This window comes from Lissotriton vulgaris, chromosome 8, assembly GCF_964263255.1.
Source record: "Lissotriton vulgaris chromosome 8, aLisVul1.2, whole genome shotgun sequence".
NCBI classification, from domain to species: Eukaryota; Metazoa; Chordata; class Amphibia; order Caudata; family Salamandridae; genus Lissotriton; species Lissotriton vulgaris.
In genome coordinates, this window is record NC_141696.1 from 227189885 (window position 1) to 227206491 (window position 16607).

A 16607-nucleotide genomic window follows, 5' to 3' on the forward strand; every position below is an offset into this window, starting at 1 on the left:
CATACCACATCCGCGCCTACACAACCCGTCCACTGAGAAACCCATATGCATCAGTCGTGGGCCCGTGACATACACCCGGTGCAATATTTTAAGTTGCACCAGTCTGAGACGCGCCGGAATCGCAACCTCCTTAGGAGAAGAAATCGCCGCCTGCCAATCTTCATCATCCAGATCTAATCCGTCCCCGGTCCAGATAGTCCGCAACTGCAAAAGAAGATCCGAGTGATCATTGATAAGTTTCTTGTAAATGAGAGATATAGTGCTATCGGGGACATACCCATCAAGCACCCTATCCTCAAAAGGGGAGGCCTCCGGAATAGAAGCGTCAGACGGAAAAACCGAGTGAATCGCATGACGGACCTGTAGGTACCGGAAATACTCTGTCACTCAATGTATATTCTCGCTGTAGTGCCTCAAAGGTCTTGACTGCACCATTGGTCCAGAGGTCACCCACCCTGCTGATACCAATGAGGTCCCAGCTGGCGAAACCCTTCGATTTCCACAACTACCTAGCGCTTCCGAGGCATACAATGGAGTAGACTTCGTCAACCTATCCGTCCAGCCCGTGGTAGCTGTCGCGCTTCCCCAAACCCGCACAGCCACTGCCGTAGGGCCCGTGAGATGCTTGCGGTCGGATCTGCAATAGAGTGCTCGATTGTAGTCTCCCCCAGGGAGTTGCCATCTGTCCATCTCTAAAGCGGGATTAGGGACGGGTCCATACATGGCGTGGTTCACAGCGCTCAACTGGGATGCCCAGTAGTAGCGCTTGTTGTCGGGCAGTGCGATACCTCCATCGTACCAGGGCAAAGTCAATTTTGCCAGTGCAATGTGTGGTCGCCCACCCCAAACCAACCGCCTCTGCAAGCCGTCGATCTCTCGGAAGTAGCTAGCAGGTACCAAATCAAGTGTATTTTGAATGGCATACAAAAAGCGGGGGAGAGACATCATTTTGAACAGGGCCGCCCTGCCCAAAGGGGACAGCGGCAGGCCACAACACGCCGCAACATCCGAACGAAGCCGAGAAAGCGGAGGCAGCAAATTCCGCTCATAGCGGGTCTTGGGGTCCAGTGAAATGTAGATCCCCAAGTATTTGAAGCCGTCCCTAGAGACCGGTATGGGACAATGGCGAGGAAGAAGAAGCTCATCGTCCGTGAGTGGATAAATACAGGATTTATCCCAATTAATAACCAGACCGGAATTCCTCCCAAAGGAACGCAGCACGTCGAACAGAACACCCAGCGACTTACGAGGAGAGGTAAGGTACAACAATATATCATCCGCATAGAGCGATATACGGTTCTCAATCGGCCGACCAGCGGATGCCCTTAAGCGATGGTTCCCAATGCAGCCATGCAGCAAGGGGCTCATGGGCAAGTGCGAAGAAAAGCGGCGACAGGGGACATCCCTGTCGCATTCCCCGCCCAAGGGTAAAGGGCTCGGAAGCCCTACCGTTAACCACCACCTGTGCCAGCAGTTGCTCATACAAGAGTTTAACCCAGCCAATGAATTTAGGGCCGAACCCAAACTTGGCGAGAACAGCCCACAGATACGGCCATTCGACTGTGTCGAAGGCCATCAAGGCATCAAGGGAAACCAAAATGGCCGGTTCCCAGAGAGACCCCGCCCTCGCCAAGACGCCATGAAGGCGACGTAGGTTGAGCGCGGTGTTTCGGTGGGGTATAAACCCGGATTGGTCCGGATGGATCAAGTCTGCTATCACCGTAACCAACCGATTCGCCAATAGTTTAGCAAGAATCTTGGGCTCGACGTTTAAAAGCGAGATCGGCCGGTATGATGAGCATTGGTCACGGGGCTTGCCGTCTTTATGTATGACAACAATGGATGCCAGTCTCTGATCCCGAGGAAGACAGCCGAGATCTCGCGATGACAAAAACATCTTACGGAGATACGGCGCCATTTTGTCTGGGCAGAGTTTATACAATTCTACCGGTATACCGTTGGGGCCCGAGGCCTTCCCGGACCGAAGTGAACGGATAGCGAGCGCTACTTCATCGGTGGAAAAATCCGCCTCCATAAGCTCCATATCAGAGTCCGACAGGCCAGGCAGAGTGATATCACGGAGCAAAAGATTCGAATCCTCTTCCGGTAGATCCGAGACCGGCGCATAAACCGACTGAAAGTGACGGGCAAATGTTCGGACTATGTCAATCGGGTTCACCACTCCAACACCATCCACATTCTCAACAACAGGCACCACTCTGTTCAATTTATCCCTTTTATCCAGCCATGCAATCAACTTTCCCGCCTTATCACCCACATCATACAGGCGCCCCTGTTGCTCACGGTGCATCGCCTTAGCGGCCTCAGTGACAAGGGTCTTATAATCAAATTGTTACAGGGCCAAAGAATGCAACACCTCCGCAGTATCCCCAGTCCCAACCTGTCCCTCCAAAGCGGTGATCTCGTTTTCTAGCTCCACCACCGCTGCATTTCTACGTCTCCTTTCGCTGGCAATGAGGGACAGGGCCTGGCCACGAATTACCGGTTTATAGGCCTCCCACAATGTAACCGGGGAGGAAACCGATCCATCATTCTCAGCGAAATAGTAATCCATACATTTCACTATCTCTGACCTAATTTTAGGATTACGGAGGTGCCAGGGGTTAATCGGGGCAATTCGGCCCTCGGCGCCTTGTTGTACATCAATCATTAGCAAAAGCGGAGAGTGATCAGAGATCCCTCTGGCCAAATGCCTAACCTCCCGCACCGAGACCATCTGTGCCGCTGGCATAAGAATATAATCTAATCTCGAGAGGCTCTTGTGCGCCCCCGAATAGAAGGTGTACTGGAGCTGGCCCGGGTGGAGCTGCCGCCAGCAGTCAGCTAGTCCCAACATATCCAGCAGCTTCCCTAGCCAGAGCTGTGCCGCAGGCAGAGTCCTGGGGGGACTACGATCTACATCACCACTAACCACTGAATTAAAGTCGCCTCCCACCACCAACCTATCGCCAGGGAGCCCCAGGATCACATCACCCAGATCAGTAAACGTGGTAGACTGCAGGCCAGGGAGAACATACACAGACAAAAAAGAGGCAGTTTTCCCTTCCCACCGCCCCGTAATGGCCGCATAGCGGCCCTTGTCGTCCAGCACAACATCATCTATCTCCAGTGGGAGGGAAGTACGTACCATGACCCCCACCCCTCTCGAGCCGGAGGTGAACCCAGAGTGTGCTACTATACGGTAACTACGTCTATTTAGTGCACGGTATGCATTGCCCACCAAGTGTGTCTCCTGAAGCAAAATCACATCTGGGGTATAACGTTTCAAATATTGCAAGACAATACCCCGCTTTATTCTATATCCAAGACCGTTAACGTTCCAACTCAGCATCCTAAGCTCCCCCCCTGCCCCATCCCGGCACTTAACACCCAGCCCACTACGCCCAGGAGGAAGCACACAGAATTGACAACAGGAAATGTAGCAGCCTCGATCAAAACAGAAAGAAAAGGACCCCCCCGGGAACCCCAAAAAACACCCCCCCCCCCCAACCCTGCACCCCTGCATTAGACCAAAAAGCCACCCCAACTTGCAGTGTGCCTGTCGCCCCATGAAACTAACCTACGAAAAGAGAGAAAAAGCCCCCAGAGGAGGAAAGGAAACCCGAAACCGCCCACCCCCGGGTACCCACAGTAGTAGCAAGTCTATGAAAAAGCCACTGCTAGATGTCCATAGTAACCAGTTCGCCGCCGCAGACTCACTCCTCCTGTTAGGCTAGGCCCCCTTCGGCACCTTCAGGGCCCTCGCCGCCCTTACGATGTGATGGTAAAGTGTCCAATCAGTCACTGGCCACTTAGGGGCGATCGAAGAAGAAGGTCTGCTCCTCATACTCAATCCTCAACCGGGCAGGAAAAAGCATGGCATATTTTAGACCAATATCCCGGAGTCGTCTCTTCACCCCGGTAAAGCCCATGCGCTGTTTCTGAACTGTCTGGGTAAAGTCTGGGTAAAAACTGACCGAGGCATTATCAAATTTGGTAGGACCCGTGGTCCTAGAAGCTTGCAGGATAGCATCTCGGTCACGGAAATTAAAAATCCTGGCGATGATGGGTCTCGGCGCGACTCCCAGCTTCGGCTTCCCGCCGGGAACTCTATGGGCCCGTTCCACTGTGAAAAAGTTACTGAGGCCCTTGGGCGCAAGGTGTTTAAGGACCAGATCTTCCACCAGAAGGTCCGTGGAGACGCCTGGCGGGGTCTCCGGAACTCCCACAATGCGAACGTAGTTGCGCCTGGCCCGGCCCTCGAAATCCTCCAACCGGTGGGCAAACTGGTAGTTGGTAGTACGGAGCATGCGAATCTCAGCCTGAAGGTCCGAGACATCAGTGATCAAACTCGCAGTTTTAACATCCAAAGATTTGACCCATTCATTTGTCTTACCCAGGTCAGCCCTGATGAGATTAACCTCAATCGCCACCGTGTCGATCTTGGCAGCAAGTCTCGTACTGATGGCCCATGTCGGTACGAACACTGGTAATGGCGCCCATGATGTCACTCAGTGTCGGTTCCTCCGATAACAGGGTACCATCCACGGTCCCTTCAAGAGCCTTACTCGCTCCACCTGGGGACCCTTTCGGGCGGGTGAAGCGCTCTATAGTCTGGGTTTGGGTGAGGCCCCCACGATGCGTGCCCTTGGTGTTCCGTTTTTCGGCATCCGGCTTGCCCGCCATAGTGGGCTTCGAACTCCCACGGAGTCGTTGCAATCTAGTCAAAATGATCAGGCTTTCAATGAACCTCAAGGGCAAGAGGACTAAAAACCAGAGCAGTTTCAGGGTCCGTAGCAGGGACAAGAAGATGAATGGGGTAGCCGTAGAGCGTTGCGACACTGGCCCAAACGAAACCGAAAGTACCACAGGGGCTGTGGGCGTGCCCAACTGGCCGTTGTTGTTGACTTGCCACCTGGGTACCTCGGTGACTCAAGGCCGGGGACGGTCCACGATGTAGGCCACAAACTGCAGGATGCAGCAAGTCCGGATCACGGCGTCCGATTTCGATTCCGTAAAAGTCCTCAGAATCCGCAGGGCATAGTCAACAAGTACCCATCGATCAAATCAGGATTTGTGGCAGGATAGATGCGGGAGGCAAAGAGGGTCTCAGGAGCCCTGTGCTCACGCGTCCATCTTGGATCCGCGCGAAGCTCCTCCTCCGGGCACATTGTTGATCCCATCTGGAGACTTACTACACCAGTAGTAGCTGTAGCTATAGGACTAGGGGCCTTCTCACTAAAGCAAACCTTGTCTCCAGTTAAGTGTCCCAACTTCTTAAAGTGGTTCCACCGGCCTTTGCAGGATCAAAGTTCTTCCCCCTATAGGGCTGTGGAGTATTGGGAGTGTTTTGGGACCCACCTCCCTGTGCAGGTTTTTGGGGCCCTTTAGAAGACTCAGACTTTTTATCTTGGGGATTCTCACCACCTTTCCCCTGGGGAGATTTCGTAACCCCTTTCTTTTGGTCACCCCCAGTGGTAGTCTTGGTCACTCTAGTCTTGACCCAGTGGTCTGCCTTCTTCCCCAATTCTTGGGAAGAAATTAGACCTAGGTCTACCAAATGCTGATGTAACTTTTCATTCCTGCAATTCCTGCAATTACTTAAAATATGTTCCTTCATAAACGAATTGTAAAGTCATGCACATTGCGTCTAATTAACCAATCATCTAGTGTCTTTACTGAGTGGTCTACAAAATCAATCCAGGACTGGTTTGGGGGTTTGTGAGCCACTGTGAATCTAATTCTATACTCCTCAGTTGTGAGTCCAAATCCCTCAATCTGAGTTCTCTTCAGAAGGTCATAAGACCTTGCATCTGGCCTAGAAAGGGTCAATAGTCTGTCTCTGCAGTTACCTGAAAATAGTTCCCATAGGAGTGATGCCCCCCTCCCCCGAGAGGTTTTCTCACCTTTCTCATGTCACAAGCCCTCTCAAAGGCTCTGAACCATTTAGTGATGTAATCACCCTCCTCAAATTTAGGGACAATCCCTTTGGGGCTTTTAGGATCATAAGATTGCTCTTTATCCTTATTATTTTGATTGCTGCCACCATTTATGGGTGCTAAACCCATCTCCTTTCCTTCCTTCTCTACAGCCGTTTGGCCTGCCTTGCTAAACGGCTGCCCTTAATGTCCTCACCAAAACCTGGGCCACCTGTGTGGCCCCTAGGTCCCCAGCTGTTAACTCTTGGAAGTAAGAGTACAGGGTTCCTTTCTTCCCGAGGAAGTGATGGAGGTGGGTACCTATCTCCATCCCCCTCACCTCCTTCCTCTTCTGCTTAGTCATCACCATTTTCAGAAAGGTTGGCCTTTGCATACTCAGCCAACATCTCCTGGAGCCTTTGTTTGGTTGGATGTGGGCGCAATGCTATGTTTTTAATTCTACTTAAGGACCTTACTTCCTGAAAAGACAAGTGAAGGTAAGGGGTGAGTGTGAGAAAGTGCCATCTTTCTTGCATGGTATGCCCCCACTTTTTGCTGAATTGCTGATGTGCTTTGAGTGTACCCTGGGCTCCTGCCAATCAGATACCCAGGGCCTGTGTTCCTTCCCTTAAACTGTGTTGAAATTAAAACCCATTTGGCATCTCTGGCCACACATCAGTCCCTGGTAAATGGTACCCTAGGTACCCAGGGCATTGTGACCCCTAAGGGCTGCAGCACTTAGTGTGCCACCCTTATGGACCCTGTACCCTGACACACACACACACACGCATTGCCTGAGCAGGCTGAATGTCCTAGTACAGAACTAAACAGTCGGCATGGCACACATCCCTGTGTGCCATGCCCACAGACACACTGCCCTGGCATACATCAGTCCCCCCTCTCGTGGGGTGCATTATGCCAGTGATGTGGGCACAGGTGCATGATCTCTGTGCCCCTACAGTACCCAGGGCCATTTCTGGGCACTGTAAGTGCAGTGATGCCATTAAGAGTATATGGTGCTGGGAGGTTGTCATTACGAACTAGGCTGCCACACAGCAGACATGTTGCTGGACTCCTGGGTAGAGAGCCGTCCGCTCTCCTGGGCCTGCAACAATGCACGTCCTGGGCGAGGTGCTAGGTCTTCTCCTCCAGGATGGGCAGGGGAAGCTTCAAAGGCATGCCGCCTTTGTGAGCTTCTCCAGACCACTTGCTGTACCCAGCAACTGGCCCCCACCGGTTCTGACCCCCACTCTGGCGGGAAGACTGTCAGGAAACCCTACGTGAGGAAAGGGGGTGTTCCAGCCTCTGCCAACCTCACCCCTCAGGTGGGGGAGGCAAGGTAAAGCACAACTCCGGGCTCTCGCCAATTAGAGCTAGGCTCCTGCCCCCTTTCCACTGGAGAGTGGCAGGATAGGGCATGTACTCACCCCAGGACAAGGACCAATTGGTCCCTACCTGTTACACCCCTAAATGTAGTATTATGGGGCACCCTTGAACCTTCCTTCCTCAGATCCCGATTTGAAAACAAGACAGAAGAACAAGAAGAAAGACCTGCTGTGCAGCTGCTAACAAGAGGACTACACCAACTGACTTTTCCCCAGCCCTACCCGCCTGTTAATCCTTGAACCTCCTCCTGCTAAACCTGGCGTCTCCTGTGGTCGGCAACCTCGAAAACCCCGGAGGCCCTGACTGCCTTGCTCATCTAAAGACTGGGACTCCCATGAGCAGTGGTTCTGCTCAAACAGCAACAACCCCTGGTGCCAGCCAGGAACCGCGAATACAGCACACTTTGCACCCGCCGAGCCTGGCCCGTGCTGGAGTGGACAACGACAACGAGGACGTGCCCCCAGTGACTGGGACCAAGAATCCAGCACCCAAGGACCCTCTTCGACGATCCTGATGACGTCTGCAGCCTCACAACAAGGGACACCTCCAATCGCGACCAGCTGAGGGTAAGATTTCCCAACGTCAAGACACATCGGCGCCCCATCCCCTGTGCCCAACTCCTGGGTGTCTACCTATCCTCCAAGATCCCAACTTACCTCTCGAAGTGGTGGTAGCACGTGAAGAATCTCCGTCCCCGAGCCTGCAGCCTTTGTTCAACTTCCAGCTTTCCCATTGAATAACACTGGGCGCCCGAAGGCCCTAAAGCACCCGGCACCCAGCTGCATGTTTTCTTGTGACTGGGAGTGCACACGAGGCTTCCCTGCTTGAGGGTACGGAGCGTGCCTCCACATGGACGGTTGGAAGCCAGTGCTTTTACAATGAAATTACCAGTGACATCGCAGTTGCCAAGCCACTCTTCCCCCTCCCTCCCCCACCGCTCCGCAGCTGGGCGGTGACTACTGCTGCGCACTTCTGCTTGTCTGTAAAAGGAAGGCGAGACAGCCGATTACCTGCACACCTTTCTTAGATCGACAACATTAGAGATACTCACTGTGTGGAATCATGGAATCATAGTGTGCGCTGAGTGCAGTTTTATTCAAGTGTCTGTTGAACTCCCTGGGGACGTTAGCGGGGAGCTCGTACTGAAATCTGTCTTGCAAGTGTGAAAAATCTCAGAGGATAAAACACGGTCGAGCAGGCTTCTCACAATCGGTTGTTCTGAGCTGCCAGTCTCTCTCTGGTATCCTGGTGTTGCACCCTCCGCTTCTCACTTGGTTGTGTGAAAGAGAGTGCTTGGCAGTGACAGTAGCAGTTCAAGGCCTGTGAAGTCTGTTTATTTACTGTGGAAGGGTATATTTTTCATTGTACGTGATAACTTGTCAGTTGCTAAATTTTCTTTTTCTCTCATTTATATAGTCTCTTAAGACTATCCAACTTCGTAATGCGTTTACAGAGAGGTATTACAACCCTGCTGATAAATGCTGGTACCATACCACTGAAAGAATTCTTCCCCTGCTTAGAATAGATCTCTTTTTTTCGTGCTACCTTATTTGTACTGTAACTGTTCTGGGTGAGTTTAGTCTCTGGCCATTTTCTTCTTTGCTATCTCTACCTAGACTTCCCCAACTGGTCCCATAATTTCTCTTTGTTGCCCCCACACATGCAGGTTTCACCATAGAAAGTTATCCAAGCTGGCTTTGTAAATGCTGAATTTTAAGGTGTTGCCTAAGAGTGCATGGGCTGCCGCCTGTGAGACATTTTGGGGTTTTTCACACTGCAACATGCTATATTTCATTTTTAGTCCAAACTCGTATGCAAGCCTAACTTTGAGATGTCGGTCTTATTATGTTCAGTAGTGACTGACCCTGAGACGGCCACTCTAGAAGTTTTGAAAGATCAGTAGCAGCAGGATCACTAGGGGAGACGATGTGGCATTACGGCCAGTGCTGCCGAATTTGGAGCTGGGGAACCAGGTTCTGAGCCTTGGCCCAGCTTCCTGTGATTCTGGGCAAATCACCTAATCTCCCGGTGCCTACCAAAAACAAGCATAGGTCTCGCCTTTGGGACCTCATAAGTGTTTGGCCAAACACGAGACCTATTGGCTATGCCAATTCTTGTTTTTTTAATGTTCATTTGCGAATAGATGTACCACAACGAGCACTGCAAGGTCTGCACTATGATTTATCATGTTTATAGTGCTATGACGACTAAATAGAAAAAACACTTTTGCAAAAAGAGAGCTCTGTTTGTGCATTTACCTGTTTATTGTTGGCACACAGTTCAAGAGGTAAAGGTTGTTTGTGTTCCCAGATTGCCTAAGAATGTGGTCTTTTTCCCCCCTGGGCTTACTTGGTGGTTAGAGATAAGCGGAGTTTAAAGTGTCTGTATTCCTTTCAACATCTTGGTTTTGTTGCAGCAATCATTATTTGAATGTGGTATACCTAATGTTTTACAGTCTTGTGGCATTAAATGTTTGGTATCTTATTGACATTTTACACTAATTTTACGACTTAGTTTTTGGTAAATATTTGCCTAATAGTTTGTTACCATTTCAGTGTAAGATTCTGTAAACTATGTGTTCGAGGCATATGAGCTGCAGATACTATACTATGCATTAGATCACCACCTGGTGTTGGGCTCGGATGATTGCATGTTGTTGTCGTCTTGGAAGAAGTCTTTTGTAGTCACGAGATAGGTGACTCCTCCCTTGCACGATAGTGTGCATAGGCATCAGCGCCATCCTTAGATTGTTTTTTTCCGCCACTGGGTTCGGATGAAAGTTTTCCGCTCCAGCTAGAAAAAGACTTTTCAAGCACTTTGAGTTTTGAGAAGTTTTTTGCACTTCAAACTAACTTCGATACCGGCTAACGTCGTTTCGATTCCATCAGCTCGATTCCGGTCCTCGACGCAGGCCGTTGGGCCTATCCACGCCGTTTGGCCTACACCTCATGGAAAGGACGCCATTTAAGAAATGCTCCAGGTGTGGAGCAAAGTTTTCACGCAGTGACAACTACGAGCTCTGCAACCTGTGCTTATCGCCAGAACACGACGAATCCAGCTGTACAACCTGCGCGTCCTTTCGATCCAAGAAAACATCAGGGATCGGAGGGCCCGTCGACACAACATGCAGAGATCAGCTCCGGAACCGGTGGATATCTTCGAGGAGGTTCCGCTCGTTCCTGAAGAAGATTCAGATGATCTCTAGATCGTATCAGAGGCAGACGACTCAGATGACTTCATACCATCGGGTCAGCGCGTGAGTACTACTGCCCCTGCACCACACACATCACCCAGATCGAAGGCAAAGGTCAACACTCCGCCTCCAGGGCCCAGTCGCGACCGAAAAACCATTTCGACAGCCCCGCCATCAAGCCCAGCTCCGAAGAAGATAAATAAGCCCGGTACCAAGCAAACGGCATGTGCCGATACCACCAGCTCCCTCGGCACCGAAACCGAAAGAAGTCTCGGCTCCGAAACCATCGACTTCTAAAGACAAGGGTACAAAGCCAGCGTCAGACACCTCGAAGCCGACGAGACCAGCCTCCATTCCGATGACATTGTCTTCGGTGCCGAAACCAAAAAGGCCTGATTCTGATGCACCCAAGCCCTCGAAAGAGCCTACGACACCGAAAACAATACCCTTGGTGCCAAAAACTACGCCAAAGGACATTGTAGCACCTCCTAAGGCTAAAGACAGACAGCAACCTCGTCCGGCGCCGACAGAGGTTTCTCAAACAGAAGAACTTTTCCAGCTAGATCCTCTGCAAAAGAAGATCTACATCGACCCTAAGACAGGTCAGGTGTCCACCATACCACATAAGAAGAGGAAGGCAGATGAACCATCCACTCCTGTGGTTCCTGCCAAGAAGAAGCACTCTGCCACATCCTCTATGCACCCTTCTTCACATATACCTCCTTCTCCTTCTCCTTCATCTCCTCATCTTAAAAATTCACCACAGATTTCTCCTTCACATTCTCCTCTTTTATCACCACACTCACCTCAAAATGATGATGAGTATAGTTTAGGAGGAGGGATAGACCTAGATGAGCCTTTCCATTACCCTACAGGTGACAGTCTGGTAGTACCCAAACCCACAGGATATACCAGACATTCCTGACCCACAGTCATACTCATCAAAGCCTTCTCCCCCAGATGATAACATTGGATTTGGGCACCTATTAAACAGAGCTGTCATTTACCACGGGGTCACCATGCACTCTGACGAGGCAGATGAAGATTTCCTATTGGATACATTTGAACAATTGCAGAGATCTGTTCAAATTCTCCCTATGATTAAAGGGGTCATCAAACACGCTCCAGAAATTTTTAATGACCCTGTACGTTCTAGGATATTAAACCCTAGGATTGAGAAAAAAATCCAGCCTACATTAGAGGCCAACTACCATTGGATTCCCTAGTTGTCTCCAATGCTAGAAAAAGGGCAAACTCGCAAACGTCAGGTGAGGCACCTCCACCTAATAAAGAATCCACGGTCATAGATGCCTCAGGCAAAAGAATAGCCGCACAAGCTACCAACATATGGCGTATAGCTATTACAGAGGCCCTCCTTTCCAGATATGATAGGGCTCATTATGACCATCTAGAAAAACTGCTAGACCAACTTCCTGACCAATATAAGGCACAAGCAAATGATCTTATACAAGAAGGGAAACTCATTTCTAATGCCTCTATCAAGTGTGCACTAGACGTTGCAGATACTGTATCTAGAGCTGTAAATACCAGTATAGTACTTAGAAGACATGAGTGGCTACGCATTTCAGGATTTAAATAAGAAGTCCAAACTACTATTTTAAATCAACCATTACATCAAAACCAATTGTTTGGATCAGAGGTGGACACAGCTCTGGAAAAAATGAAGGATACAGACACTGCTAAATCTATGGGAGCTTTACAGTCCACACAAACTAGAGGTTCTTTTCGTTGCTCCTTCTAGAGAGGGGGCGCCAAACAAACCGGTACAGGCAGCACAACATCCTTCAAATCCAACACACAAACATCCTCTAACAAGGGATATTTTAGAGGAGGATATAGAGGGAATAACAACAAGGGAAGAGGTCGAGGTAACAACAGTAATCGAACCTCTTCCGCTACAAAACAGTGACTTCCCTCAGCTCCCCCAACAGCATTCCACTCCTGTGGGGGGCAGGTTAACGCAATTCCTGCCTGTCTGGAACTCCATCACTACAGACAAGTGGGTAAGACAGTTTATCCAGTATGGCTACTGCCTGGAACTTACAGCAACCCCTCCACACATACCACCCAAGCAGTGTCCAATGTCTACAGAACACCTTACTTTGCTCAAACAAGAAGTTCTGTCACTTCTACAAAAGGACGCAATACAAATAGTTCATTTACAAGAACAAGGAACAGGGGTTTACTCGCCGTATTTTCTAATTCCCAAGAAGGACGGGACACTAAGACCAATTCTCGACCTCAGGCCCCTCAATTATTACATACAATCGGATCATTTTAATATGATCACTTTACAAGTGCTCCCACTGCTGCAACAAGGCGATTTCCTTACGACACTAGACCTAAAGGATGCCTACTTCCACATTCCTATACATCCTGCTCACAGAAAGTATCTAAGGTTTTTACTGGAAGGACAACATTATCAGTTCAAAGTCCTTCCATTCGGAGTGACAACGGCACCACGAGTATTCACAAAGTGCCTAGCAGTGGTAGCAGCACACCTCAGAAGACAACAAATACATGTCTTCCCTTATCTAGACGACTGGCTCATAAAAGCCAAGTAATTCAATCAGTGTGTCCAACATTCACATCAGACAATTCAAACGTTGCACGACTTAGGGTTCACCATCAACTACACCAAGTCGCACCTGCACCCTCTCACATACATCAGTATCTAGGGGCTACAATAAACACCTCTACAGCTCTAACGTATCCCAGTCCAGCAAGGATACAGAGCATTCAAGCCTTAGTCACACTTTTGCAACAATCTCTGCAAGCCAGAGTGTTCATGAGACTAATAGGCATGATGGCATCTTGCATCTTCATAGTACCATATGCAAGACTGCAAATGCGTCTGTTACAGGAATGTCTAGCACAACAGTGGAATCAGGCTCAAGGGCAACTAACAGACCTGGTGTTGGTAGACAGCCGCACACATCGCTCTCTGCAGTGGTGGAACACCAAAAACTTGACAAAAGGGCGGCCGTTCCTCGAGCCTGTTCCACAGCTAGTGCTTACAGCAGACTCATCCCTCACAGGATGGGGAGCTCATCTCCTACACCATACAACTCAGGGACAATGGAACAGTCAACAAAGATTGCTCCATATCAATCATCTAGAGCTGCTAGCAATATTCTTAGCACTCAAAACATTCCAAGTACAGAACAAAGCTGTCTTAATCCGGACGGACAACATGACAGCCATGTATTAAAAACAAAAACAGGGGGGGGGGGGACAGACACTCTCTACAACTGTCGCAACTCTCACAGAGGATTTGGAGATGGGCCATTCCACAAAAAATATATCTGTTAGCAGAGCACCTTCCAGGAGTTCACAATCAGATAGCAGATCTGTTGAGGTGGCAGACACAAATTCATGAATGGGAACGGAACTACATCCACAGGTTCTTCAACCATTCTTTCACCAGTGGGGTCATCCAGACATAAATCTGTTCGCCACACACGTAAACGCAAAATGCCCAACCTTCGCCGCCAGGTTTCTACACCCGTTGTCCAAGGGCAATGCGATATGGATGAACTGGTCTGGCAGATTGGCGTACGCTTTTCCGCCCATACCACTAATACCATTGGTAGTACGCAAGCTCAGACAACAGTCTCTAAAACTGATCCTGGTAGCTCCCACATGGGCACGGCAACCGTGGTGCACCACACTGCTAGAACTATCTCTAGTCCCACACCAAAAGCTACGATTGACTCCATCTCTACTCACGCAGAACCATGGAGACATCAGACACCCAGACCCAAATCAACTGAATTTGGCGATCTGGCGCCTGAAGTCTTAGTTTAGTTATCTTAACCTACCACCAGACTGTATGAACATCATTTAAGAGGCCAGAAGACCTACTCCCAGAGCTTGTTATACTGATAAATGAAAAAGATTTGCTATATACTGCAATAATAATCAAATTGATTCCCTGGATGCTTCAATCCAAAATATCATTTGCTACCTTCTACATTTACAAAGGTGTAACTTGGCATATTCATGCATACGCCTGCACCTTGCAGCAATTGCTGCATACTTACAGAACAGACAACATCTGTCTCTTTTTAGAGTACCTGCAATTAAAGCATTTATGGAAGGATTAAAGAGAATCATTCCACCCAGGTTACCACTGTCTCCAGTGTGGAACCTTAATGTGGTTCTTACAAGGCTCATGGGACCCCCATTTGAACCTCTACACAAATGTGAACTGCAATTTCTCACATGGGAAACAGCTTTCCTTATTGCGATCACCTCTCTTAGAAGAGTAAGTTAGATACAAACGTTCACTATACAAGAACCTTTCTTACAACTACATCGTAACAAAGTTGTTCTAAGAACTAATCCTAAATTCCTTCTAAAAGTGATTACTCCTTTTCATTCAAACCAATCTATAGTTACCAGTGTTTTTCCAAAACCCTGACTCTGTAGCATGAAAGAGCTCTACATACCCTAGACGTTAAAAGAGCTCTTCTCTACTATATAGATAGGACTAAATCTTTTCGGAAGACAAAACAATGATTTGTATCTTTCTCTCCATCTCATAAAGGCAACCCCATCTCGTGGAATTGCAAGGTGGATTGTAAAATGTATACAAGTCAGCTATCAAAAAGCAAAACGTAAATTAACAGTACCTCCTAGAGTGCATTCCACACGCAAGCTAGGAGCCTCCATGGCTTTCTTAGGGAACATCCCCTTAGACATATGCACGGCAGCAACATGGTCTACAACACATACCTTCACTTAACACTACTGTGTTGATGTGCAAGCCAAGCTGCAGTAGGCCAAGCTGTTCTTAACTCTCTTTCAAACAACTGCAACAGATACAGGTGACCACCGCTAGGGGGAGACACTGCTTCACAATCGATGCATAGTGTAGTATCTGCAGCTCATATGCCTCGAACGGAAAATGCTACTTACCAGTATGCATCTGTTCTTTGCATGTAGAGCTGCAGATCACTACACGCCCTCCCGCCTCCCCGGGACTTGTATCTGTTCCAGTTTCTATCTTACTTAGATGCACACGCATGGACATCTTTTCTTTACTTCTACTAACTCCATCATTTCCCATCATGGCGAAAAACAATCTAAGGATGGAGCCTATGCCCATGTGCACTGTCGTCCAAGGGAGGAGTCACCTATCTTGTGATACAAAAGACTTCTTCCAAGACGACAACAACATGCAATCATCCGAGCCCACCACCCGGTGGCTATCTAATGCATAGTGTAGTGATCTGCAGCTCTACATGCCAAGAACAGATGCATACTGGTAAGTAGCATTTTCCTTATTTTTGTCAAGTATATATTATTATGTCCAGGTGGTTTATTATGTTTTTTCTGTTTTGAACAGATGATCCCTCCCAGAGGATGTGCCTATATTGTGATGGCTCAGAGACTTGATGCTTTACGCGCGTTGCAAAAACTAAGCAAAGGCACAGTTAAAGTAAACCAGAGAACTATAAAGGTAAAGCTATCCAAAAAAACTATTCTGCAATGATTGATGAGGTATTATCCTGAATGCATAATCGTATTGCATTAGTACAACTAAATGAACATATGTTGATTTCTCTTGAAGCTAAAAGTTCTTCAGTTGAATACACATGCAAAGCCCAAAAAATTCAACTTTCCTTCAGTTGGTTAGACTGTTAACGTTATACTGAATAACCAGGCAAGACGAAGGAAAAAACACTTTAGATATTTATTCTAAAGAGGCTGCTCATTTCTGATCCCTAGAATAATGAAGAAAGCAATTGGTGTCCCAGCCCTAGCTAATTCTGTTGAGATGCTTCATTGTCGGGTAACATCAAGCTTCAAAATGTGAATTGTGCTTGTAAGAACAAATTTGCATTTTGACTTTTGCCAAATTTGCTTGTAGTTGCAGAAAAACTTAAAGAAGAATGTGGTAATGCTTTGTTTTCCATCTTGCTCTACATTGTGATTTTTGCTGGATATTTATAATCGCAGAATCTGATAGAGCCTACTAGCCGCAGATTCCTTAACGTAGAATTATCCCCAGGCGTGAGACTGGATCCAGATTTTTTTTTTTGCCACAGCATATCTACGCGCCGGCACCACGTGACTCCACCCTG

General features: G+C 48.5%; 1 protein-coding gene across 1 annotated transcript in view; it reads left to right on the plus strand.

Annotated features, from left to right (window-relative positions):
* The window catches only part of SCAF4 (SR-related CTD associated factor 4), a 915362-nt gene that overhangs the window by 487073 nt on the left and 411682 nt on the right, over positions 1 to 16607 (plus strand). The window contains exon 17 of the mRNA XM_086934003.1: positions 15869 to 15982. Within this exon, the coding sequence (XP_086790129.1) occupies positions 15869 to 15982 (114 nt within the window). The remainder of the gene's footprint in view (positions 1 to 15868; positions 15983 to 16607) is intronic.